This window comes from Equus quagga, chromosome 2 (assembly GCF_021613505.1).
Source record: "Equus quagga isolate Etosha38 chromosome 2, UCLA_HA_Equagga_1.0, whole genome shotgun sequence".
Classification (NCBI taxonomy): domain Eukaryota; kingdom Metazoa; phylum Chordata; class Mammalia; order Perissodactyla; family Equidae; genus Equus; species Equus quagga.
In genome coordinates this window covers 66439273-66465031 of record NC_060268.1, presented here as the reverse complement: position 1 = coordinate 66465031, position 25759 = coordinate 66439273, and the positions used below count along the sequence as shown (strand labels likewise).

The window sequence follows — 25759 nt, the reverse complement described above, 5'->3', positions numbered from 1 at the left end:
GCAGGAGACACTCAGGAGGGCTCAGTAAACAAAAGAAAATCGCCATGACTGATTTATAGCTGTTTTATAATGTTAAAAATGTTTATTTTTTCATTTAAAGTATTGTAATGTCATTACAAAAGGTGCCTATGAGAAACAGAGGAGGGAAAATGCCTGAGCCACCCCCCACCAAGCATTCCTGGTTAAGACTGTTGGTGTGTTTCTCATTTCCTAGGCACACAGTTGCAAGGAAAGTAAACCACCATTTCAAGAGGGATGCGTGCTGGCACCAGAGCCCAGCTCCTGCCTCCTAAGGTAGGCACACAGGTCCAAGAGTTGTCTTTCTCCTGGCACAGTTGACGGACCTGACTTCCTCCTGGGACAGCGTGAGCTGACCTCGCCTGGCTCACCTGAGCTGCCACACTTGCCCTTTGCACTCAGCTGTTACCACTTCCTTCACCCAGCTCCACCCTCCCGCCACGCACCCCCAGCCTATTACCAAAGTGAAAGCAAAAAGCTCTGGACAGAGTATTCTTCTGATGCTCCAGTTCAAACTGCTTTGCAGCTGAAAGCGGGAAGTTGTTACCCGGCCCCTGCCCCATATGACATTAACCACAACCCTGCTCAGAACAAGCCTAACTGTTGTCTTTAGCTTGCAGGAAACCACAGAGGAAGAAGATGGCTGAACAAAACCAGTCAAAACCGGCTGAAGGCAACAAGGCAGTCTGACTTGACCTGACAGACCTCGCAGCTCACCAGACGCTTACTGTGATACATTACTATACTACAGAACATACCCACCGACACCACGACAGTTTACAACCGCCACGCAATGGCAGGCTATAACCAAATGAGGAAAGAAAAGAGGTGGCACCGTTGCTCCCCAGAACATCCCGCCTCTTTCCCGGAATAACTATGACGATTCCTCCCTTTCATCACCTAGACCTTTGCTCCACTTCTCCAATTCTTTGGCTATTGAATAAAGCTTGTGCTATTGAATGCTCAGCTTACGTCTTGTTTCAAAGTTGCGACACGGAACAGAGGAAGAACTACAAGAAGAAGGGCAAGAGTCTTACTCTAGTTTCTCCCCTCCACCAGTATGGGGAGACAGTTCAATCGGTAACAAAGTCACATCAAGACAAAGACCTGGCAAAACGCCTCAACCATCCACAAGACTGCAGGGGCCCTCTTGCTGTTCATTAACCAGCAACTGGCACTTGGAAGAAAGCCGAGAGCTGTGATCCAAGGCACTTTTCACTCTTACTCATGTGATTTATTTGGGGACATTAGTCATTCTAGCATTGCTGTAATACCAAAACAACCTAAATATGCCCCAACAGGGAACTCGCTAAATAAAGTATGCCAAATCCATTCAGTGGATCACAGTGCAGATGCAAAAAGGCCTCAGGAAGCTTCCTGCCTACTGACAGGTAAGAATTTCAGAATATCTCATTGAGTGAAAAGCCCCGGCACAGTACTATGTATATGGGATTATGCTACCTTTGTGCAAAAAAAAAGGAAAGGAAAACAAATGTTTATAATCATATTTGCTTGTAATTACATAAAGAAATTCTGGAAGGATATGTAAGAAATTGATGAAGAACTGGACAGATGGGGGACACAGAGTGAGACATTATTTATCACTTTTCTACATTTTTATTTTGACCATGTGATTGTGTTATCTATCCAGAAAATAAAATAAAATGTCCTTTAACTTTTGAAGCTGTGTATATGGGACTGCAGTACCTAAGACAGTTAGGAGTTGGCTTCTTAGTCTTGCCCCTAGCTCGCTGTGTAGCCTTGGGTTAAGTCACAGCCTCTCTCTGGGCCTTAGCTTCATTCTCTGTAAAAGAGGCGGGTTGGACTCCATGCTCTCTTCCTATCCTACCTCTGAAACTCTCAGATCCTAAGTCCTGCTTTCCTCAGGAAGCCTCTCCTGATTGCCTCAGCCTGCAGCAATCTCTCCCTCCTATGGGCCATGCCATGACAAAGCTACAAAGGCTTATTGCCCCGACCACCCACACCAGAAGACCTGCTTTCCATGGAGGACTGGTCAGTCCTGGGCCCAGATGCCTGACAGGCAAGCACATGCAAACCTGGATGACAAGGATGGGGAGGAGACCAGACACTTGGTGCAATAGGGAATGGAGGGAAGTTATCCCGGCCAAGAGGAGCCAAGCATGCAACCACCCAAGAGGGCAAGTTAAAGGGATGCCACCACATTTCCACCCAGGGCAGTAGAGGCAGGAGTGAGTGCATCAAGAATGAGCGAGCTTCCTGTTCCTGGAGGTGTGTGCATTGTGGGGCATCAGAATTTGCCACCCAGAATGTGTCTCTTTGGCTTATTTTTAAGAACAAAAAACTCGGAAAGAAACTTTGAGCTTCCCCCTAACTGCCTAAAGAATTTAAGATTAGAAGGCCTGTTCTAGGAAGGAGCCATCACCATGATAACTCTAGGTGTGGCAGACAGGAAAGCACCTAGCAAAGCTCATTTTATCAGTTCTCTCTCATTGTGTATAGATGGCCCAGCAAACATTAGTTTACCAAACATTTGCTTTCCCATCTCCCTATGAATTGCCTTCCTCCTCTCTGAAGCCCCAAACCACTAGACCCAACATCCTCCTTTGTCTTTAGCTGAAGATGGTAGTAACGGTGGGGGCTTTGGCCACTTTGGCAAGTTACTCGGTTCTCCTGGGTTTCTCCTATGTATATATACTATTAAACTTTGTTTGGTTTTCTCCTGTTATTCTGTCTCATGTCAATTTAATTGTAAGACCAGCCAGAAGAACCCAGAGGATGCAGGAGTGTTTCTTTCTCCCATACAGCATGAAAGCTGGACAGGTATAGGTCAGGGGCACTGCAGAGAGAATGCCAACATTAGAGGGGGTACGGGCACCTTCCAACCCTGAACAACTATGGTTCTTGGATATATGCTGACCCCGATGGATACACACTGATGGAAGCCAGGCTGCTGGGATCAAGGTCTGACTCCTGGCCCCATTCTCCATTCCTCTCCAAGAACCACGAGTGGGGGAAAAGGAGAGGAAGGTCCACATGTTGACCCAGGAAAAGGCTCACATATCTGGGGTGGAGTAGAGGGAGGGGACAGATCATCTGCCACATCCATCAGGGCCACCTACCAGTGATCACCTCATTCACTTCCTGTACTCCCCTGGTCTCACCCCCCTGAACCCATCAAGAGCTACCTTGGCATGTAGGAGCTCTGAGTCAGCCAGCCAATCCTTCCCTTCCTCCCTCCCACTGACAGCTCCAGTCCAGCCACTTGCTGTCCCTCTCTCAGGGGCTCTCCTTCCTCTGTTGCCTACAGACACAGGGACAGCAAGACTCAGTTTACTTCCTGACACAGGGAACTTCCAACCTGCTGGCCTGCTGGATTGTACTGCCTCCCCTTCAGACCTCAAACCCATCTCACCAGGTCAACGTCAGAAGCGTCTGTGGGAGTGCTAGGAGCCTCTGGGCTGGCTCTCCTGGGTGGAGCTGCATCTGGAGAACACAGAAAAGGTCACAGGCAGTTCAGGGCCAACCCTGGCAAGAGGCATCCTGGCTTGGGACAGTGACAGAGGGAACATTCCTGTTGCTTTTCCAGGAGACCCATTCTCCAGGGCCTCTCACAGCACTGGGGTAGTTCCATGGAGGGGCTGGCAGTTGGAAGAAAAGCTCCCAAACTGCAATGGGCATGAACCCAGCGAGAAGGAGAGTGGGGTGGAATCAGAGAGCACTTGCCTTTGGCTTCAAACCCCAAATACATTTCTCTTCATCTCTGGGCCACCACCAAGGCAAGTGTGGACAATCCTAAAGGCGTTATTGCTCACTGAATTCTCTGCATACAGTGAGAACTCCGAGATACTCTTCCTGTTTTTATTAAGTCTAAATCTCTCATGCTTCAGAATAAAATAACTCCCTTCTCTGCCACTGCCAGTTTACAAAACCCAAAACAAGCTGTTTAAAATCTGTGGGGCCATTTCCTGTATATGGGGTAATATACAATACCTAGGTGGCGGAGGCACAAGTCCATGTCCATTCTAGGATTATGTATACTTCTATGAGGTCACATCCATTAGCTCCAAGGGTAGGAGTGGGCAAGCTCTCCATCCCTAGCACCTGTCTAGGTGCCTTCAGATTCTGTAGCCTCCCTCCCCTTTCCCAGTAAGGGCATCCTCACACCAGCTGTTCAGAGCTCAGATTCCAGCCTAGAGATTTTGCTAAAAAGCCATTAAAGCCTCCTCCCCTTGCGGGCCCTCTTCTGCACTCTCCTCCCCACGTCTCTTGAAAGCTCCCTGACACCCCCAGCTCATACAAACAGAGCTGCTACTACTCCCAGATTTGGACTGCAGAGTCAAGCACTGTCTCCTTCTCCAGCTACTGATGTGCCCCATCTTGTCTCCAGCTGGACTGGACAACTCAAGGCCAGGAACTGGTCTGCTGTCTCCCCACTTCCCAATACCAGACAGGACCCACAAAGGTTGGCTGCTGGTCCAGATGGCAAGCTATCCTGGAGCCAAATGATCTCCTTCACTGAGCCATAGCCTGGTTTTCGGCAAGCACCTAACCACCCCAGGGGGTTTTCTCAGCCCCCTTCCACCCTAACCTCATGTTCCAGCTGACTTCTCTGTTGCTGGACACAGGTGGCTTAAGAGAACTTCCTGAAGTGGTTGGTCCCTCCGGAGCTAAAATGACACGGGCTCTCAGCTTTATAGTTTCTTGACTACCCCAGGGTCATAAAATCACAGCTAATCCATAGGATCTTGTAAATTAGTAAAACGTGACCCCTATGGGGGGCTGCAGCCCCATGTCAGGGCATCCTCTCCCCCTTATCCTGTGCCCTGGAACCTACGATGTGATCAAACTCAAGAAACTTAATAAAAACTCCACGCTTTCCTTTTCTGTCACATGGAAATGATCTTTTCTGTCCTGCCTTCCCCAGGGGGCAGCAGCAAGGCACAAGTCCTTAAAGGTAAACAGGCCAGCCATGAGGGTGTCTCGGGTGCTTACCTGTCCCCTGGGTGATGCAAGAGACGAGGTCCTGCAGGCGCACCTTGAATTCGTCGAAGCGATCGGTGCGCACCACGGCTTGCAGGCTCTGGGGCTCCTCCTGGCGCAGGCGGGAGAGCGCCTCGCGCAGGAAGCCATGCATGTCCAGCACCTCTTGGTCCGAGGCATAGCGCTTCATCCTCTGCACCAGCGCGCCGCCCATGCGGATGCGCTGCAGCACAGCGTCCAAGCGGCTCAGCTGACCCGCTATCTCTTCGTAGTCGCGCTGGTACCGCGCGTTCACCCCCTCCAACAGCTCGCGCTCCTGCTCCCGCACGTGGGCTACGACCTGGCGCACACGCGCGCGGATCAGCTCCTCGGTGTCGGCGCGCACGCGGCCCAGCTGGCTGACGGCCGAGCGCATCTGCGCCTGCGCCGTACCAAACGCGCGGTCCTGCTCCTGCAGCGCCTGGGTCATGGCGTCCAGCTCCTCCTGCCGCTGCTGGATCTCCAAGGTGATGTCGCACTTGAGCTCGCTGTGGCCGCTATCTAGCAGCGCGCACGAGCAGCACAGCGGCTTGGAGCAGCCTCGGCAGTAGATGCTGTGGACACACAAGGCCGGCGTGATTTACGGCTATCTTGCTTTTTTTCCCTTGAAATTTTTGTTATTAAATTCCTCTTCAAAAGTTACAAAACTTTGAATCATGATATGTTTATAGTTTCGTGCCTTTCCCAATTCAGCGTCTGTGGTTATGGTAATAGTACCCAAACTACCAATAAAACATTAGACTATAAAAAAGTTATCAAAGTAACAATAGCTGGCTTCTATCTGAAACACTGTAAAGATATATAAAAAGAAAGTTAATCATCTCTTCCCACCAGTTCTGAATTTCCTTTGCCCACCTCCAAGCTATCCAGGCAAGCATCCTGGGTGCATCCTTCCACACCTCTCTCCACTCAAACCACCTTAACAGAAATAATATCCAAACTATGCAGCTGCTGGCAGGAGTCTAAGAACTTGATCTATTTTATACCATTTAATCCTCACTAGAGCCTGTTAGGGGAGAATTATTGTTATCTTCATTTCACAGATAAACTGATACATTCAGAGGTTAAATAACTGGCTCAAACGTCTACAACAGGGGGTGGCCCCGTGGCCGAGTGGTTAAGTTCCCGAGCTCCACTGTAAGTGGTCCAGTGTTTCATTGGTTCGAATCCTGGGCGCGGACATGGCACTGCTCATCAAGCACGCTGAGGCAGTGTCCCACATGCCACAACTAGAAGGACCCACAACAAAGAATATACAACTAGTTACCAGGGGGCTTTGGGGAGAAAAAGGAAAAAAATCTTAAAAAAAAAAAAAAGAGATCATGCCATACCATTAGTTTGTAACTTCCTCCTCCAATTTAACTTTCTCTAGGTCTGTAAGTAGAGATCTAATACATTCTCTTTAATAGCTCCATTATATTCCAGATGGACCACAACAGATTCATTCATTCTCCCGTTAATGGACATTCCAGTGATTTGGTGATTCTTTTTTTTTTTTTTTTTTGCTAATATGGACAATGCTTTATGTAGCCTAATGCATGGATGCTTTTGTTTCTATGAAATAGATTACAAATAATAGGATTGCTAGATCAAAGAGTGTGAATATTTTTAATATTTTTATTTAATATATTTTAGCTAGCAGACACTTCCATAGCAATTACTATGTGTCAGACACTATTATAAGCCTTTGAAAAACATGAAGTCATTTAATCTTCCTAATAATCCTACAGAGTAGGAACTATTAGCATCTCCATTTTAAGGACGGGGAAACTGAACAAGGGGTACGATCACTTGTCCAAGGTCACACAATTAGTAAGTGGTAAAGTCCAGATGCAAACTGTAGTAGGCAGAATAATGGCCTCCATCCAGGTACTAATTCCCAGAACTTGTGAATATGTTACCATACATGGCAAAAGGACTTTACAGGTATGATTAAACTAAGGATCTTGAGATGGGGAGATTATCCTGGATTATCCAAGTGGACCCAATAAGACAAGAGTCCTTATGAAGAAAAGAGGAGGAGGGTGGGAGAAGGGAGACGTGATGATGGAAGCAGAGGTCAGAGTGATGCTGTCCTGTGGCCTTTGAAGATGGAAGGGGGTCACAAACCAAGGACTGCTGGAAGCCTCTAGAAGCTGGAAAAGGCAAGAAAATGGATTCTCTCCAAGAGCCTCCAGAAGGAACACAGCCCTGTGGACACCTTGATTTCATCTCAGTGAGACCCATTCCAGACTTCTGACTTCCAGAGCTACACAATAATAAATTTGTATTGTTTTAAGGCCTGAAATTTGTGGTAATTTGTTGGAGTAGCAATAGGAAATTAATATAAAAACCCAGGCAGTCTGGCTCAGACTCCGCGCTCTAACCGCCACAATGCTGCCTCTCCAAATATTACCAGGAAAAATATTTAGTTACTTCCCCAGAAATACTGCTGTAATTTACTCTCATCAGCAATGATAATAATGTCACCCCATAGGAGAAAGAATCTTAGCTGGGGCCACTTTGGCTCAATGACTGAGATAACCTTGTCCTGAAACTGCCAACAGAGAGCTAATGGCTAACCTGATTGCCAAATCATGGCAGCAGGTACTAGTTGTCAGCTTTGCTGGCTCCCAACCTTCCCAAGGCACCCAAGGTAAGGTCCCAGGGCTTGATCCTCCTGATCAAACACAGGAGACTCATTCCAGGCTAGCAGAGGTTTCCTGGAGAGCCCAGAGTGTGGGAAAGGGGAATGGGGGTTGCCACCAGTCATGAGCATTCAGCTCCTCTAGCCTTGGGAAATCTGACCTAAGTGACAGAGACCCATCACCCAGAGGCAGGGCCAGTGACTGAGGTAAGTGGCAGCTGGAGCAGAGAAAAGAGCTGGGCAGATGTGGATCCAACCTCAGCTCTGTGCCCTTGGTGGGTCACTTAACCTCTTTGCACCTCAGTTTTCTTATCTGCAAAACAGGGATAGTTCCCACCTCGCATGGGAGAGCTGTAGGGGATCAAATGAGGGAAGTCCTATATAAAAACATTCTTAACGAAGACTATGATTATTATAGTTGACAGAAATATTAGTGCTCACCAATGACACAATTAATGAGAAATGCTAAGCAATTATGAAAAGAACTAATAATTCTACAGAGGGCAATTTGGCAATATCCATCAAAATTACAAATGTATTTATCCTTTGACCCAGCAATCCCCCTTCTAGGTATCTATTCTGCAGCTCTAGCTCCACACTTACAAAAGAACATGCAACACAGTCCGTAATCGCAAAGAACAGAAACAACTTAAGTGTCCACCACTCGGCAATGAGTTACACAAATTATGAGGCACCCATACAATGGAATACTATGCAGCTGCAAAACCCTGAGCAAGCTCTTTATATGGAAAAATCTCCATGGTAAATGAGGATAATAACAGGAGTATTAGGAGGATTAAATGAGTTTATATGTATAAAAGTCTAGAATAGTGACTAGATATAATGAGTGTTCAATATTTGTATTATTATGATGTATATTTTAAGTAAAAAAATCAAGGTGCAGAAATGTACATATAGGATACTACCTTTTGTGTAAGAATGGAGAAAAGTAAGGATATATACATATTTGACTGTATTTGAATAGAGAACAGAAGGACACACAATTTAATATAAGTAGTTATGAGATGGGACGGGACAGAGGTGGAGGGAGACACTTCCCTATATGACTTTGAGGATGCTGTCATGTCTGAGCCCTGCGAATGTATTACCTATTTCTTAAGTCAAAGAACAGAATTCTAATAAATGTAACTATCTAGGGTGTAGAAGTAAGGGGAGGAGAGCTAGACCCAGGTGTCGTTTTCCTGCTTTGGACCCCTGGGAGACGGGCTGAGTGTGAAGCCAGCTTCCCCTCCATAGAGAGGATGCTCCATGCCTGGGAAGCGTACACTGCGGGTAGTCTGACTGGAGGGAGAGCAAGACTTTCTGGGTTGACCACAGTCTCTGCTGGGTCCTATTCCTAAGCCCCCTCTGTCCCAAATGGGGTCTCCCTAGGGAAAATCAGCAACCACTCCCCCTCTGGACAGAGGTGGACAAGTGGCAACAGGTCTCTGTGAATTGGTTGGACTGAATCAGACCACCTTGGTCTAAAAGCCCTCAGTCTTCTGATAAGACTGAGGTGCAGACCCTGAATCAGAGTGACCCATCAAAAGGCTGCCACTCAGGACCAGGAATGAGCTCCTGGGCTCAGGATTCCTTCACTCTCACTCAAGGAACATTTATTGGGCACCTACTGTGCGCTTAGCACTTTAGGGGAGGCAGAGGTGAGGTGGGTACCTGCCCACAAAGAGCCCCATGACAAGAAGCCAGACTTAACAGACACAGAAAGGTGTAGCTTGGAAAGCAAAATTACAGTTATTTGCCCCTAGAATATTCAAAAGAACAAGCTAAAACACCACAGAATTAATAAGAAATTGCTCAGCAAAGTGGCTGGATTTACACTAGAATTAAGAGAAGAAAATAGCTAGGGCCGGCCCCGTGGCCTAGTGGCTAAGTTCGGTGCACTCTGCTTCGGTGGTTCGGTGTTCAGACCTATATCACTTGTTGGCAGTGACACTGTGGCAGCAACCTACATACAAAATAGAGAAATATTGGCACAGATGTTAGCTCAGGGTAAATCTGCCTCAGCAAAAAAAAAAAAAGAGAGAGAGAGAGAGGGAGAGAGAAATAGCTTAATTCTATCCCAGCAAACCTAATGAAGAAAATATGAAAAAAAAATTCCATGCCCCCATTCACAACAGTAATTTAAAATAACATGCTAAAAACAAACAAAAACCAAACAAACCTAGACATGATCCTAACGAGAAATACATAAGATTTATATGGAGAAAAGGACAAAAACCCACTAAGAGATAGAGAAAATCTAAAAAACAGAAAAGTGTATCAAGGTCCCCAACTGGAGAGACTAAATACTATAATACTAATTCTCCTAGAGTTAATATAAAGGTTTAAAGCAATTTTAATCAAATTATGAATGAGATTTTGAAATTTAACTGATTCTAAATTTCACATGATGAAATAAACAGATCAAATAGCTGACATTTTCAAAAAATCAGTGTAAGGAAAGGGATTTTCTCTGCTAGATAACAGGTTATAGAACTACTATTATTAAAAGTGTGGTGTTAGCCTAAGAGTCAAGAGAAAGATCAGCAAACAGACCCGACTGTCCTGAAATAGGCTGTGGCATCTATAAGAATGTAATATTTTATATAATAAGGAACGCATCCCAAACTAATGGACATTACAGGGGTTTTCAACAATTGGAATCAGGAAAACTGGCTACTGGGGGTAAAAAAAACAAGTTAGAGTTTTGCTTCGTACAACAGACCAGGATACATTTCCGAAGGATCTCAGAGTTAAATGTGGAAAATAGCACCATGAAGATGCTATAGTCGACTATTCACTCTCATGACAGTAAAGACCTTATAATCACTGAAGAAATGGAAGAAATCACACTATCAACAGACGCGACTGCCTGAAGACTCAAAACGATACATTTTTGGAAAGACATTCACAACCTCCTATTATAAGAAAAGCTCACTATGGAACACCAAGTGTTGTTCATTTTGTTTTGAATGATTAAAGAGATAGCAGTGGGGCTGGCCCCATGGCCGAGAGGTTAAGCTCGCACGCTCCGCTTGGGCGGCCCAGGGCTTCACTGGTTCGGATCCTGGGCGCGGACATGGTACCGCTCATCAGGCCACATAGAGGCAGCGTCCCACATGCCACAACCAGAGGCACTCACAACTAGAATATACAACTATGTACTGGGGGGCTTTGGGGAGAAGAAGAAAAGAAAAAAGAAAAAGAAGATTGGCAACAGATGTTAGCTGGTGCCTATCTTCAAAAAAAAAAAGAGAGAGAGAGCAGGAAGGAAAGGAAAAAGTCTATATTGATAATAGTTACCTTCTTTTTCTTTCTCCCTCCCCCTTTTCACCTATTTAGATTTTCCAAAAGTTTCCATAATCAATTCTAAGCAAAGGAGTTTGCACTTTAAATAGGAGGCAATGGGGAACCCTCAAAAAACATCCCATCTAGGAATTACAAGAAAGCTCTTTCTCTTCTTTCCTGAGGTGTATTGCTTTGCTCATCCCTTTATGAGCATTCAGTGAACTGATGACCTTTTTAATATTTTAATAGAAGCCCCGACACATGTCCTGAGTTCTCAATCTCCCCATCCTAAAGCTGCCTGTCTCTAAACTGCCATGCCAGAGACCACCTGACAGCAGAAATTGTATAGGTTCTGGAGGTGGGCAGACTTGGGCCTGAATCTGAGCTCTTCCAATTCCTAGCTATGAGGCCATGAGTAAACTACTTTCTCTCTTGGAGTTTTAATTTCCCATCTATAAAATGGGGATAAGGATGCCTCTTTCACAGACCGTTGCAAGGACAAAGGTGGGCTGGTGTATGTGAAGTGACTTGCACTGTGCCAGGTATACACTGGACATTCTGGAGCTGTGAAAGAAAAGAGGATGTTAACTGCACATGTACACACAGAAGGGTGCCACTCAGAGTGCAACAGGAAAAGTAGCAAGTGCAAGACATTTTTAAAGCATTACATAAGTTATATGTTAATAAAAGAGATTCAATCTTTGGAGCAAAGTTGATCACTTGGGGAAATTCATTGAGTTTTATAATAATGTACTATAATTATACGGTACTGGATATTAATGAACATTAATGCAATATGAATTTACATGCCAGTAAATGTTGCAAGACCATAGAACACAGTTTATCACATAGATAAGTGCAGTGATTATCAAGCTATTTAAATCTGATCTAATTTCAGTAAATGAAATGGCAGAGGAGATGGATGAAACAACCAGTTCATTAAAGCCATGAGTGAGAGTAACTAAAGCCATGGATAAGAAAAATGTTATTTGGTGATTAAGGTAACAATAACTTAACACTATATTAGTTAAAAAACATATGGAATAAACAGGCAGCTCTTCTATTTAGACAGGGCAATTTCAAAATACCTCACCAACTCTAACAGCTTTGGCAGAACGAATCCAAATAGTAAAATATGCCAAAGCAGGAATTTGTTACAAAATTCAATGACTAAAGTTAATCATTCAATGTTAATAGAATCTGGTGACACAGAAAACAGGCAGTAACTCCTGATGTGACACAAACAATTTTGATATTCTCAAGTACTTCTATAAAAATGTGTATAAAATGATTTCATGTAGCTTTGAATGTATACTGTGGTTCTGATCTTCATTACTCCTTCAACAGTCATTAAATAAATAAGTTTCCCCCAAATTGTTGTAATACTGTTAAGATTAGTAATCTGAAAAACCTAAAAATAATAAATTAAAAATTGTAATACTAATGGTAATAAAGCAAGAAGAGGAAACTAAAAAGGAAAAGAAAGAGGAAGAAAGAGGAGGAAGAGTAACGTAAGAAAATTTCATTGAAATAATAAAAATTTTTAGATTGAAGGGGCATGCCAGATTCCAGAATAATTTGATATAAAATGCTCAACACCAAGACAGCTTAGTTAAATTAATAAACTTCAAGAATGAAAAACATCTTTAGGCATCAAGACAGAAAAGGCAAATAAATTTGGCCCCATGAACATTGATGCTGGTAGACAACACAGCAGGGTCTACATGGTTCTGAGCAAAGAAGGGCCCCAGGCTTGTACCCAGCCAAGACGGCGTTCAAGTATATGAGCAACCAACAGACATTCTCAACACCAACAGACTCCAGGACAGAAGTCCTTCTTGAAAAAAAAACTGCTCATTGACAACATCCCTCCAATTAAGAGCCAAATAAAAATATAGAATTCCTGAAAAGTGATGTTGAAGTAAAAGGACCACTGCTGTGCATTAGAGCCATTGTGACATATGACCAAGACCAGAGAGACGGGAGCAGACCATCCTGATCTTTCTTAGCAGAGACTAGTTACTATTGTCTAAAATGGAAGTGTTTCATTAAAAACAAACTATAATGACTCCAACATCTTAATGTCTTTGTCATTTTTTTGCTTTATCTTAGAGACCTTTAAGGAGATATTTTAGGATGAAGAACTATTTCTTTGAAGTTTAGCAAGTCCAATTTTACTTCAGTATCTTTTTCTTCTGTTAAAATGAAGGGAAATTAAATTTAACATTGTTTAAATTGCATAGTTTCTTTTAATAATCTAATTCTAAGGGAAAATACACTCGAGCTCTAAACAAGTAACTTGCAGAATCCTTTTCTGCAGCTCAGCTGGTAGCTAGTTGAGGACCGCCTGCACAGAGAGGCTAGCGGTACAGGAAAGGTGTGCAGTCTGCAGTCAGGGAACCCCGCAACCTGTGCTGGCCCTGGCTCAGACAAGACCTTCTAGTTGAGGGTTAGCTTCCATTAACACTCTGGCCTCTCGTCTCATTTATACAATGGGAGCGGCCCTCTCTTCCTCAATAATCTTACAGGAGGGTGAGGGAATTAAGATAACAGCGTAGGAAAAACATCTCAAAAGATAGGCAAGTGCTCTACTGTGTTAACAAGAGGCAGAACTCACCCAGAACAGCCCATTCTCTGATCATATTGGAAAAGAGAAAGCTTCCTTCTGGAAAGCGGCTGCCCAGGTCCCAAGGGGACAGGAGCGTCACTTGAGGCTGGCTTCAAACCTGTCCCCGGCACTTCGGTTTCTGCCCCACTGCATTCCAGACACCTGGAATCTTTTCTTTGCTTTCACTTGAAGTGGTTGCAGGACATTTTTCTAAGATGTATTAAGGACATATTCCTCTTTCTTTTTATACCATATGGAATTGGCCTTTCCCTTTAGGGAGATACAGACTCCCCACTCTCAGCCCATGAGCTTTGGGGGAGCCCATGTCTGACACCTAAGTCAATCTGAGTAATCCCCACAGCCTCAGTGACCCTTTCATGGACAGGAACCTGATCCAACCCTAGACACGCTGAGCCTTGGCTTAGAATTCCTGGAAGAGATTCTTGTTCTTTCCCACTGGATTTGAGGATGAGGGTGTGTAATGGAGCTGCTGCAATCATCTCGCAACCGAGAGGGAGAAATCCTTCTGTGAAAGGAGCTGACTTGGAGGAAAGCCAGGTCTCAAGAAATACAGAGAAAGCAGGTCCTGGTGACGCAACTCGAATATATAATCGGGTCAAGTCAGAAGCCTGCCACAACCCTATTCACTTAAATAAGCCATTCACCCATTTTTTGCTTAAGCCATTAACTAAAAGTTTGTTACTAATTTATACATTTGTTTTAGTTGCAACTCATACAGACCAATCTTTTCAAGGTCCAGCTCAAATATCAACTCTTTCATCATGGTTTCCCTGATCCTCCCAATTAAACACAACTTTTCCCTCCTTAAAACAGTCACAGCATGGCCAATTGGGTAAAATAACAAGACCCATATATATGCTGCATACAAGAGACACACTTCAGACCTAAAGACACTCCACAAACAAAGTGAAGGGACAGAAAAAGATACTCCATGCAAATGGCAAAGAAAAGAAAGCTGGGTTAGCAATACTTTTATCAGACAAAATAGATTTTAAAACAAAAACTGTAACAAGAGACAAAGAAGGGCACCACATAATGATACAGGGAACAATCCAACAAGAGGATAGAATACCTCTAAATATCTATGCACCCAGCATAGGAGCACCTAAAAATATAGAGCAATTATTAACAGACATAAAAGGAGACACAGATGGTAACACAATAATGGTGGGGGAATTTAACACTCCGCTTACACCAATGGGTAGACCATCCAAACAGAAGATCAATAAGGAAACATTGGCCTTAAACGACACATTAGACCAGATGGACTTAATAGATACATACAGAACACTCCATCAAAACCCACAGAATACACATTCTTTTCAAATGCACATGGAACATTCTCCGGTATGATCTCCCTAATATGATCACATATTAGGCCACAAAACAAGTCTCAATAAATTTAAGAGGACTGAAATAATACCAAGCATGTTTTCTGACCATAAAGGTATGAAACTAGAAATCAGCTACAGGAAAAAAATCAGAAAAGCCACAAATATGTGGAGATTAAACAAAATGCTACTGAACGATTGGGTCAATGAAGAAATCAAAGGAGAAATCCAAAAATTCCTGGAGACAAATGAAAATACTACATGCCAAAATTTATGGGATACAGCAAAAGTGGTTCTTCATAGCAATTCAGGCCTACCTGAACAAACAAGAAAAATCCCAAATAAACAATCTAACATTGCACCTAAAGGAACTGGAAAAAGAAGAACAAACAAAGCCCCAAATCAGCAGAAGGAAGAAAATAACAAAAATCAGAGCAGAAATAAATGAGATAGAGACTAAAAAAACAATAGAAAAAAACAATGAAACCAAGAGCTGGTTCTTTGAAAAGATAAAAAAAATTGACAAACCTTTAGGTAGACTCACCAAGAAAAAAAGAGAGAAGGCTCAAATAAATAAAATCAGAAATGAAAGAGGAGAAATTACAATGGACACCCCAGAAATACAAAAGATTTTAAGAGAATATCATGAAAAGCTATACACCAACAAATTGGATAATCTAGAAGAAGTGGATAAATTCGTAGAATCATACCACCTTCCATAACTGAATCAAGAAGCAGAGATTTGAGGGGCCAGCCCCGTGGCCAGGTGGTTGAGTTCACGCACTCTGATTCAGTGGCCCCGGGTTTCACTGATTCAGATCCTGAGTGTGGACATGGCACCACTGGTCAGGCCATGCTGAGGTGGTGTCCCACATGCTATAACTAGGAGGACCCACAACTAAAATATACAACTATGTACTGGGGGTATTTGGGGAGAAAAGGCAGAAAAAAGAAACAAAAAAGAGGATTGGCAATAGTTGTTAGCTCAGGTGCCAATCTTTAAAAATAAAGAAGAAGAAGTAGAGAATTTGAATAGACCAATCACCAGTAAGAAGATCGAAACAGTAGTCAAAAACCTTCCAAATAATAAAAGTCCAGGACAAGACAGCTTCCCTGGTAAATTCTACCAAACATTCAAAGAAGACAATACCTATCCTTCTCAAAGTCTTCCAAAGTTGAAGAGGAGGGGGAGCTTCCTAACTCATTCTACGAAGCCAACATTATCCTGATATCAAAACCAGAAATGGACAACACAAAAAAAGAAAATTACAGGCCAGTATCACTGATGAACGTTGATGTAAAAATCCTCAACAAAATACTAGCAAATCGAATACAACAATACATTAAAAAGATCATACACCATGATCAAGTGGGATTTATTCCAGGGATGTAGGGATGGTTCAACATCCGCAAATCAATCAATGTGATACATCACACTAATGAAATGAAGAATAAAAATCACACGATCATCTCAATAGATGCAGAGAAAGCATTTGACAAGATACAGCATCCACTTAGGATAAAAACTCTGAATAAGATGGGTATAGAAGGAAAGTACTTCAACATAATAAAGGCCATATATGACAAACCCACAGCTAATATCATTCTCAATGGAGAAAAACTGAAAGCTATTTCTCTCTAAGAACAGGAACCAGACAAGGCTACCCACTTTCACCACTCTTATTTAACATAAGTACTGGAAGTCTTAGCCAGAGCAATCAGGCAAGAAAAAGAAATAAAAGGCATCCAAATTGGAAAGGAAGAAGTAAAACTGTCACTATTTGCAGATGACGTGATTTTATATCTAGAAAACCCTAAAGAATCCACTAAAAATCATTTAGAAATAATAAATGAATATGGTAAAGTTGTAGGATACAAAATCAACATACAAAAATCAGTTGCATTTCTATACACTGACAATGAAGCAGCAGAAAAAGAAATTAAGAATATAATCTCATTTACAATTGCAACAAAAAGAATAAAATACCTAGGAACAAACTTAACCAAAGAGGTGAAAGATCTGCACACTGAAAGCTATAAAACATTGTTGAAAGAAATTGAAGAAGACAAAGAAACGGAAAGATATTCCATGCTCTTTGATGGAAAGAATTAACATAGTTAAAATGTCCCTACTTCCTAAACAATCTACAGATTCAATGCAATCTCTATCAAAGTCACAACAACAATTTTCACAGAAATAGAATAAAGAATCCTAAAATTTATATGGAACAACAAAAGACCCCAAATAACCAAAGGAATCCTGAGAAAAAGAACAAAGCTGGAGGTATGACACTTCCTGATGTCAAAATATACTACAAAGCAATAGTAACCAAAACAGCATGGTAAAAAGAATGCAAAAGAATGAAAGTAGATCATTATCGTACATCATACACAAAAATTAACTCAAAATGGATTAAAGACTTGAATGTAAGACCTGAAACCATGAAACTTCTAGAAGAAAACAGGCAGTACGCTCTTCGACATGGGTCTTAGTAGCATATTTTCAAGTACCATGTCTGATCAGGCAAGGAAAACAACAGAAGAAATAAACAAATGGGACTACATCAAACTAAAAAGCTTCTGCACAGCAAAGGAAACCATCAACAAAACGAAAAGACAACCTAACAATTGGGAGAAGATATTTGCAAACCACGTATCTGATAAGGGGTTATTAATATCCAAAATACACAAAGAACACATACATCTCCACAACAAAAAAACTGACAACCCAATTTAAAATTGGGCAAAAGATCTGAACAGACATTTCTCCAAAGAAGATATACAGATGGCCATAGGCAAGTGAAAAGATGTTCAACATCATTAACTATCAGGGAAATGCAAATCAAAACTACAATGAGATGTCACCCCACGCCTGTCAGAATGGCTATAAATAACAAGACAGGAAACAAGAAGTGTTGGAGAGGATATGGTGAAAAGGAAACTCTCATATACTGCTGGTGGGAGTGCAAACTGGTACAGCCACTATGGAAAATAGTACGGGGATTCCTCAAAAATTTAAGAATAGATCTACCATACAATCCAGGTATTCCACTGCTGGGTATTTATCCAAAGAACATGAAGACATGAATGTATAAAGATACATGCACTCCTATGTTCATTGCAGCATTATTCACAATAGCCAAGACTTGGAAACAACCTAAGTGACCATTAAGAGATGAATGGATAAAGATGTGGTATATATACACAATGGAATACTACTCAGCCATAAGAAACAATGAAATCCAGCCATTTGTGACAACATGGATGGACCCTGAGGGAATTATGCTAAGTGAAATAAGTCAGACGGAGAAAGTCAAATACCATACGATCTCACTCATAAGTAGAAGATTAAAACGACAAAGAAACACATAGAGACAGAGATTGGATTGATAGTTACCAGAGGGGAAGCAGGGAGAGGGGAAGTCGACAGGGGTGATTAGGCATATGTGTATGGTGATGGATTGCAATTAGTCTTTGGGTGGTGAACATTATGTAATCTACACAGAAATCAAAATATAATGATGCACACCTGAAATTTATATAATGTTATAAACCAATGTTACCACAATAAAAAAAAATGGTCCCAGTGCTTTATCTGAATGTGTCTCCTGAGACCTATGAGTCTCTGCTGTGGAACACAGCAACTTATCCATAGGCAGAAACCCTCCATAGATTCAGACTTCAGAGTCAGGGATCCTTATTCGCCTGGCAACAGTGATCACAATGCTGGCATGAAATAAATGCTCAATCAATGGTTTCTCAATGGCTGGATGGTCAGATGGTCAGATGTGGTTCCAGGCAGTTTAATTTTATGAGTTAGGAATCAAGACAAAAGGCTGTTAATTTCAAGTCTGACTGTCAAAGATTCTTCTAACACATCTGAGGCCTCCATCCCTGAGCAGCAAAGCCCACTCCTTACAGCTGGAGAAAGCAGAGATGGGGATTCAGGAGTAGTGAGACAGGGACGCCAACCCTAACCCTGGTCTTGGCTTGGGTCACTTTAAATTTCTCGCTTCTTTCTCCAAAACATAGGTCACCATGGGCGGGGGAAATCCCTTTTAACCACATATTATTCAACCAAGTCTACCTTCAAGGTCCCCCCATGAAAGGAAAAGCAGTTGCCCCTGGCTCTGAAACCAAGTTCCCCAGATGAGTTCAGAGAAAAATTTGAAAATGGGTTGTTCGTAGCCTAACTCCTGGCAGCAGCCTTTCTTCTGCCCATGTGGTGCTCCTCACAGCCAGCATTCAATCCCAGTGAGATCTCAATCCCCAATAAGATGCAATTTACTGATAACTTCACGGAGGGCTCCAGGCAGGGCAGCCAGACACCCAGGCTGCAAACCTCAGGAGCACTCACTTGATTCATGAGGGCTAGGGGGCTCCTTAGAGTCTGCACCCTTGGCGCCTGGCTTTCTTCCCCCAGCCTGACCCTAAGCACACCCATCTGAACCTATCTTTTCCATTTCCATTCAGCCAGCAGCCCTTCTCTTCCTTGCCATCAGCTCTGCCACTGCATGATGTCCACCTCTGCCATGACCCCTCCCCTCGGCTGTCCAGCATGCTTCTCCCCGACCTGTTGCCAATCGTTCCAACTTCTGTTCTTGGGAACTCTTTTCCCAGTTCATGATCTCATCACACCTCTCAAACTTGATTAATAGGTCTTCTGTTTTCTCCATTCAACTACAATTCAAGCTTTTTCTGGCTACAAGCTTTGATGGCCCTGGATTAATCCCCCGTCCCCCACCAACTGGCCAAGCTTTGGAATCTGACACTCAGACATGGGTCTCAACTCCACCTGCAGTCCTAGACCCATATTACTCGTGGGTGGAAGGCACTCCCCAGCGCTCCCAAGCAGACATGATGGGAAGGTGGGTAGCCACTCTGATCTGCAGGTCAAGCAGGCCCTGGCAACACGAGACTCTGGCCTTTTCTCCACCCCTCCATCTCCGCACTCTTGCAGGCCTCACTCCCACCTGCACTATGGCTTCAGTCTCCCAATGGGACTCCCTTTTCCCTGGTTCAGATTCTTTGCTTCAGTTTCTGTTGGGTACATATCCCCAACAGTATGGTGGTTAAATCTCCTCAAATCCTTTATGGAATGGGTGAAATATACATAAGCATACAGCCAAAGAAACAAATACTAGTCTCCCTGCTCCCAAACTTGCTCACTTCAATCAAAGTACCACTTTGATGGATGATACGATCATCCTACTCTCTGCCTTAACACCCATCAGTGGGTTTCCAACACAGCCCCGCACAGGGTCCCTTCACACTGTGTTCTCCAGGATATTCACCGGTAAAACAACAGTAAACTGCAAGAAAAAGGACCAAGCTAAGAACATTCTATGTTCTAGAAATTGTAGGACAGAGTCCTAACTCCTCCAGGCCCCCCACGTCTCACCCCAGCTCACCCTTTCAGCCCCTGCCCTCATGCACACCCTTTACTTGCAGTACCTGAAATGCAGCAGACCTGATAGTGCCCCTGTCTTTGCACACAACTTACCCCCTTGCCATTTCTCCTTCCTTGCATGTCAGGCTAAGTGTGACACCCTCTTGGACTCTGCCTTCCCCAGTCAAAGCAGGCTGGGCAGGTGGCCTTTTTGGAGATCACTCACCTTTGTGACTGCCTTCCTTATTCCTTCCTCTCGTAAATAATCAACTGAGCACACACCAGATGTCAGCCCTGTGCTAGACGGGGATACTGGCAGGGGAAAATGTAACACTGAGGACAGTGTGATGCCAACGTCCTATCAGCACGGAGTGAGGCTGGTGAGCAGGCTTCCGCTGAGCTGGCTTCCTTGCTGCACTTTGCAGCCTTGACTATTAATTGTGGATCTGTTGCTGTGGCCACCAGACTGTGACCTCGTGGAGGGCCAGGGCTATATCTGTTCATGTTTATACCCTAGCACCCAGCAGAGGGCCTGCCACACAGTACAGCAGGAAGGAGGGGTAAAAGAATGGACTCCACAGGCCTGGTGATCAAGAGCCAGCAGCCCCAGGGCAGACACTCTCAGGCTGAGTTCTAAGTTGTAAAGCCACCTCTGGGGCTGCTCTCTAGGGTAAGCCCTAAATTAGCTCTATGTGGAAGGGTGGAGTGGTTCACGACCTGAAGAAAGTTGTGGGTTATTTATGGCACTGAGGTATTGCGCAGTAAAAAGAAGCTGAGTTTTTCAAGGAATCACTGGTAAATTTTGAAACGATGTAAGCCGTATGTGCGTGTATGATTTTTAAGCAACATGACCAGGTTTCTGAAGCCATCCACCAGGCTCAAGGGACCAGAATCCTAGCCTCTGGCTAGCGGGACCAGCCTTGCCCATTGTACCAGGGGAGGAATCCATCCGGACCCCCGCGTTAGAAGTGGGACCACTTGTAAGCTGCCACCTGGGCTCTATGGGGGAGGCCCTGTCCTCACCGCGGGGTGAGAGGTGTCACTTGGGGTTTACACAGCTGCTGTTGGCCTATGTCAGCTACTAAAACTCTGCACTGTGGATGTCAACATTTACACGTGAGCAGATAACACAGAACCATGGGACCTGTAAAGAGAATCAGCAGCCAAAATGGGGACCAAACTGATTCTCAGCCCATACTGAGAAAAGGGTAATGTAAGAAACACAAACCTTCTAAAAATTCTAAGTTTGTTTTTCAGGGAGATTTAAGAACATACTACACTGGAAAACAACAGCAGGCTGACAAGAAAAAGCATCCTAAGAACATGAACCTTTCTCGGCAATTAAAAAACACAACGGCTAGGGAAAAAACCAAACCCACAAAACTCCACACATGCAGCAAAGAGAAAGGAGTCTCCTAAAAAAAACAGTTGGTCAATTAGAAAATCAATTCAACAAACTCTGAGAATCTAGAAGAAAAAAGGCAAAGTAACAGAATTAATGAAAAAAAAGGTAGATGGATTTGGAATTCTAATCTCTACACAACAACAGTTGCAAAAAGAAAACATAAGCAAATGAAGGGAAATCAATTCACAAAAAAGCAGAAGACAATTTCTTTGATCTGAAGAAAGACTTGAATTTTCAGATCAACAATATCATGGAAGATTATTGAGGAAAGAAAAAGGACCTAGCTCTGGATATAGCTTGATCAATCCTTCCCAAGAATAAAGAAAAACTTCTATAGATATCCTTAGCAAACAAAAAACAGATTACCCGCAAAGGAAAAATAATTAGACAACTGAATTCCTCACCTGCAAGAGCGGAGGCCAGAAATTTATGAAGCAATGTTTATACATTCCAAGATGAAAGAACTGTGATTGTGACTTCAGACTCTTAAACCTAGCGAAGCTTTCCTTTCTGTGTGACATGCAAGTTAAGACACTTAAGGTCTCAGAAAGTAAACTCTTTCTGAAAAGCAACACCAAAAATTACTTGAAGCATTCCAGCCAAATGGGAAATTAATCACCTTAAATAATTCAAGAAAGGAGAAGATATGCTATAGAAAAAATTATGTGAGCAATGAAACCAATTAAAATCTAAGATAATACATAACAAGTGGGTTATAATGTGATGATGACACTTAATAACTGTTAAGAAAGGATGCTTGGAATAGAAAAGGCATAAAAAATTTGGTAATAATCTAGAATTAAAATTTCATGTTATTTCAATTAAATTTGAGTCTGGGAAGGGAAAGAGGAGTGAAGAAAAAGTATGCTAAAGGTTTTATCCTATCTAGAAGAATAGTCATAATCTACTCTTGATTGAGAGATACACACACATATGTTTTAATATGTTTGTTAAAAACCTAAACAAGTGTACAAAGAGGAGATATATTGGTGTATGTGTGTGTGCATGTGCTACATAAAGAATACATATTTTTTTAAATCCTAGTAATATGTTAGTCCAAGGAATATGGTAGGCTCCAAAGAAAAGCTCAATATTGTCTCAAATATAGAACTCTTACACGTTAACTGACCATAATGTAGAAATTAACATCAAATATAGAAACCTAACATCACAAACCACTTGAAAATTTCAGAAATTACTCTTCCCAAAACTCATCCATCAAACAGAAAATTTTCCAAAAGAGAAAAGATTGAAATTATATATTTTTGAGAAATGATTGACTATGTGAACACTACTTATCAAAGTTATGGGATGCAGCAAAAGTCATATTCAGAGGAGCTTATTAAACAATAAGGATAGCAAATAAATGAATTAAAGTTCATTTATTTAGTTCAATGAGTTAGGTGATGAATAATGACAAAAATGTAAAACAAAGAAAATGATGATAAAAACAAAATGATTAATTAGAAAAAAGAAAAACATTAATATCCGTAAGCAATAAAAGGAAAGACCAAAAGCTAGTGCTCTCAAAAGATCACTAAAATAATTACAAACATACAACATTAGAAATAAGAAAGGAGGGGCCAGCCCCATGGCCGAGTGGTTAAGCTCGCTGGCTCCGCTGTGGCAGGCCCAGGGTTTTGCCAGTTCGGATCCTGGGTGCGGACATGGCACCACTCATCAGGCCACGTTGAGGCAGTGTCCCACATGCCACAACTAGAAGGACCTGCAACTAAGATATACAACTATGTACCGGGGGGATTTGGGGAGAAAAGGCAGAAAAAAAAAAAAGAAAGAAGAAAGGAAATATAATTACAGGTATAGAGAGTTTTAAATTATGAAAGATAACTCAGAATAAACTAGAAAATTTTCCAGAAAATCTGACTCAAGATCCCAAACAGATCAACACCATGGGAAAAAAATCTATTCTCCAAAAAAAGGCATCAGTCTCAGATAGTTTTTCAAGAAACTTCTATAAGCCTAAATTGCTTATGTTCTTTAAACTGTTCCAGAGAAGAGAAATTATAAGAATAGTAAGATTTTAACATTTATTAAGTACTTAATATGTGCCAGGCCCTGTGCTAAGCAATTTATATACATTATCATGTTCAAAAACGGAAAGCTTACAAATTCATTGAAAGAAATTAGTATAAATGGATCAGAAAACTTAAAGAAATCACACATACTCATAAAAATTGATCATATCTATAAAAACAGATAATAGCTTAAATAAAAGAGTACTAAATGGAATCTAGCTATCAATTAAAACAGTAGTATGCCATGACCAAAGACACTTTTTCCTCCTGGGAATTAAAAAATGGTTCGTCATAAAGAAACCTATTGATATAATTCATTGTATAAAAGGTAAAAGGACACCTCCATAGAGTCCAAAAGAACACTCATTCTTGAGTTAAAAATAAAATAAAGTAAAATAACAGCAAGAACAAAACTCTTAGTAAACTGGAAATGGGAGGCAGGCAACTTTCATAATGTGACTTTAAAAAGTTACCTAAGGAAGTCAATAACAAGCAGCCTACTGAGCAAGAAAACATAAGAAACTTTCTGGTGAAAGAAAGGAATAAGATAAAGTTGCCTTTTCTAATCACTTCTGTGAATTATTCAATATTGTTTTGGCCAATGAAACAAGCTACAAAGAGGTAATATGTGTAAATGCTGGAAAGAAAAAAGTTTTTATTATTCGCAGATACGACTGCTAACCCAGAAAACCCAAACAATCAATTGAAAAACTTACAAGAATAAAAGAGCTCAACAAGATGACTAAATGTTACTGTACATAAATTAAGAGCATTAGTGAATGTTAATGATAACCAGTGAGAAATCATAATGGAAACATATTCCATTCACAATATTATTCAATATTATAAGTTTAACTCTAAAAGCTCAAGACATGTGAAAAACTATAACAACTAAAAGGTATAACCAGAGATGAGGCCAATTCTCCCTAGACTTAATGCAATTTCAAGAAAAATCCCAATGAATATGTAAGTTCTGAAACTGCATAAATTATAAGAGCAAAGGAAAAGCAAAATCATTTTTGAAGAAGAATGGCAACACGCCCTATCGAATGCAAAGCTACAGACTTCCTTACAGCAGTAAGGATTACCCTAGGAATAGTCAGATGATTGGCACAGAACAGAGATCTTCAAACACACCCATGACTACGTGGGCATTTAGTACATGATCTAAAGGGCATTTCAGAGGAAAGCAAGAGTGGATTATTCAATAAAAGTTGAGAGAACTGGTTTTCCATTTGGAGAGAAAAGCAAAGTAAGGATTCCTCCTTTATACCACGCACAAAAATAAATTCCACAGGAATTAAAGATTTAATTATAAAAACAAAACCATGAAATTACTAAACTAGAGTATGTATAAGAAAATATCTTTAACATTGGAATGGGAACAACGTTTCCTAGGATGATCAAAGCCAGACACCACAAAGGAAGAGATTAACGGATTTGACTATATAAAACTAAAAACCTAAACACAATACCTCATGTTAAATGAAATGACAAAGGTCAACATGGGAAAAATATTTGCACTATAACAGGCTCTTATAATTAGAGGCTAACTCCTCAAAAGAAAAAAAGAAACCCAAATAGGCAAAGGACGTAAATAGGCAATTCACAACGAAAAAACACAATTGGCCAATAAACACATGAAAAGCCACTGAACCCAACCTTAACAACAGAGAGAGAAAATCACATTCAAACGGTAATATCGGCTGTTGAGGAATCCGGGGAGAACACATGCCAGTGGTGCAGGTGGTAAATCTCCATGCAGGAAGCAAGCCACACTCAGTTTAGCAGGGCTGTAGTTTGCAGTGTGTTCCCAGTGGGCAAAGAGCACCTTCCCTTTGCAAGCAGATCCCCCAGAACGAGGACATACAGAATCTTATACAAGCAATCTATTGGGGGGAGGGTCAAAAGTTCACCTAGGTATGCTACCATTTTGGCTAAAGGGGGGAAAATAAGACCATACACTCCAATAAATCTGTGTATTTCTTCACAAGGAAACTCTGGAAACATTCAAAACTAGTAACAATAGTTAACTG

At 42.0% G+C, this 25759-nt stretch overlaps 1 protein-coding gene across 3 annotated transcripts in view; it reads right to left on the bottom strand.

Moving 5' to 3' along the window:
• The window catches only part of LOC124235605 (protein PML-like), a 46748-nt gene that overhangs the window by 18017 nt on the left and 2972 nt on the right, over nt 1-25759 (bottom strand). For all 3 annotated transcript variants that reach the window (XM_046653842.1, XM_046653844.1, XM_046653843.1), the window contains exons 3-4: nt 4993-5573; nt 3413-3483 (exon numbers count right to left, since the gene is read on the bottom strand). In XM_046653842.1, coding sequence (XP_046509798.1) covers nt 3413-3483; nt 4993-5573 — 652 coding nt within the window. The remainder of the gene's footprint in view (nt 1-3412; nt 3484-4992; nt 5574-25759) is intronic.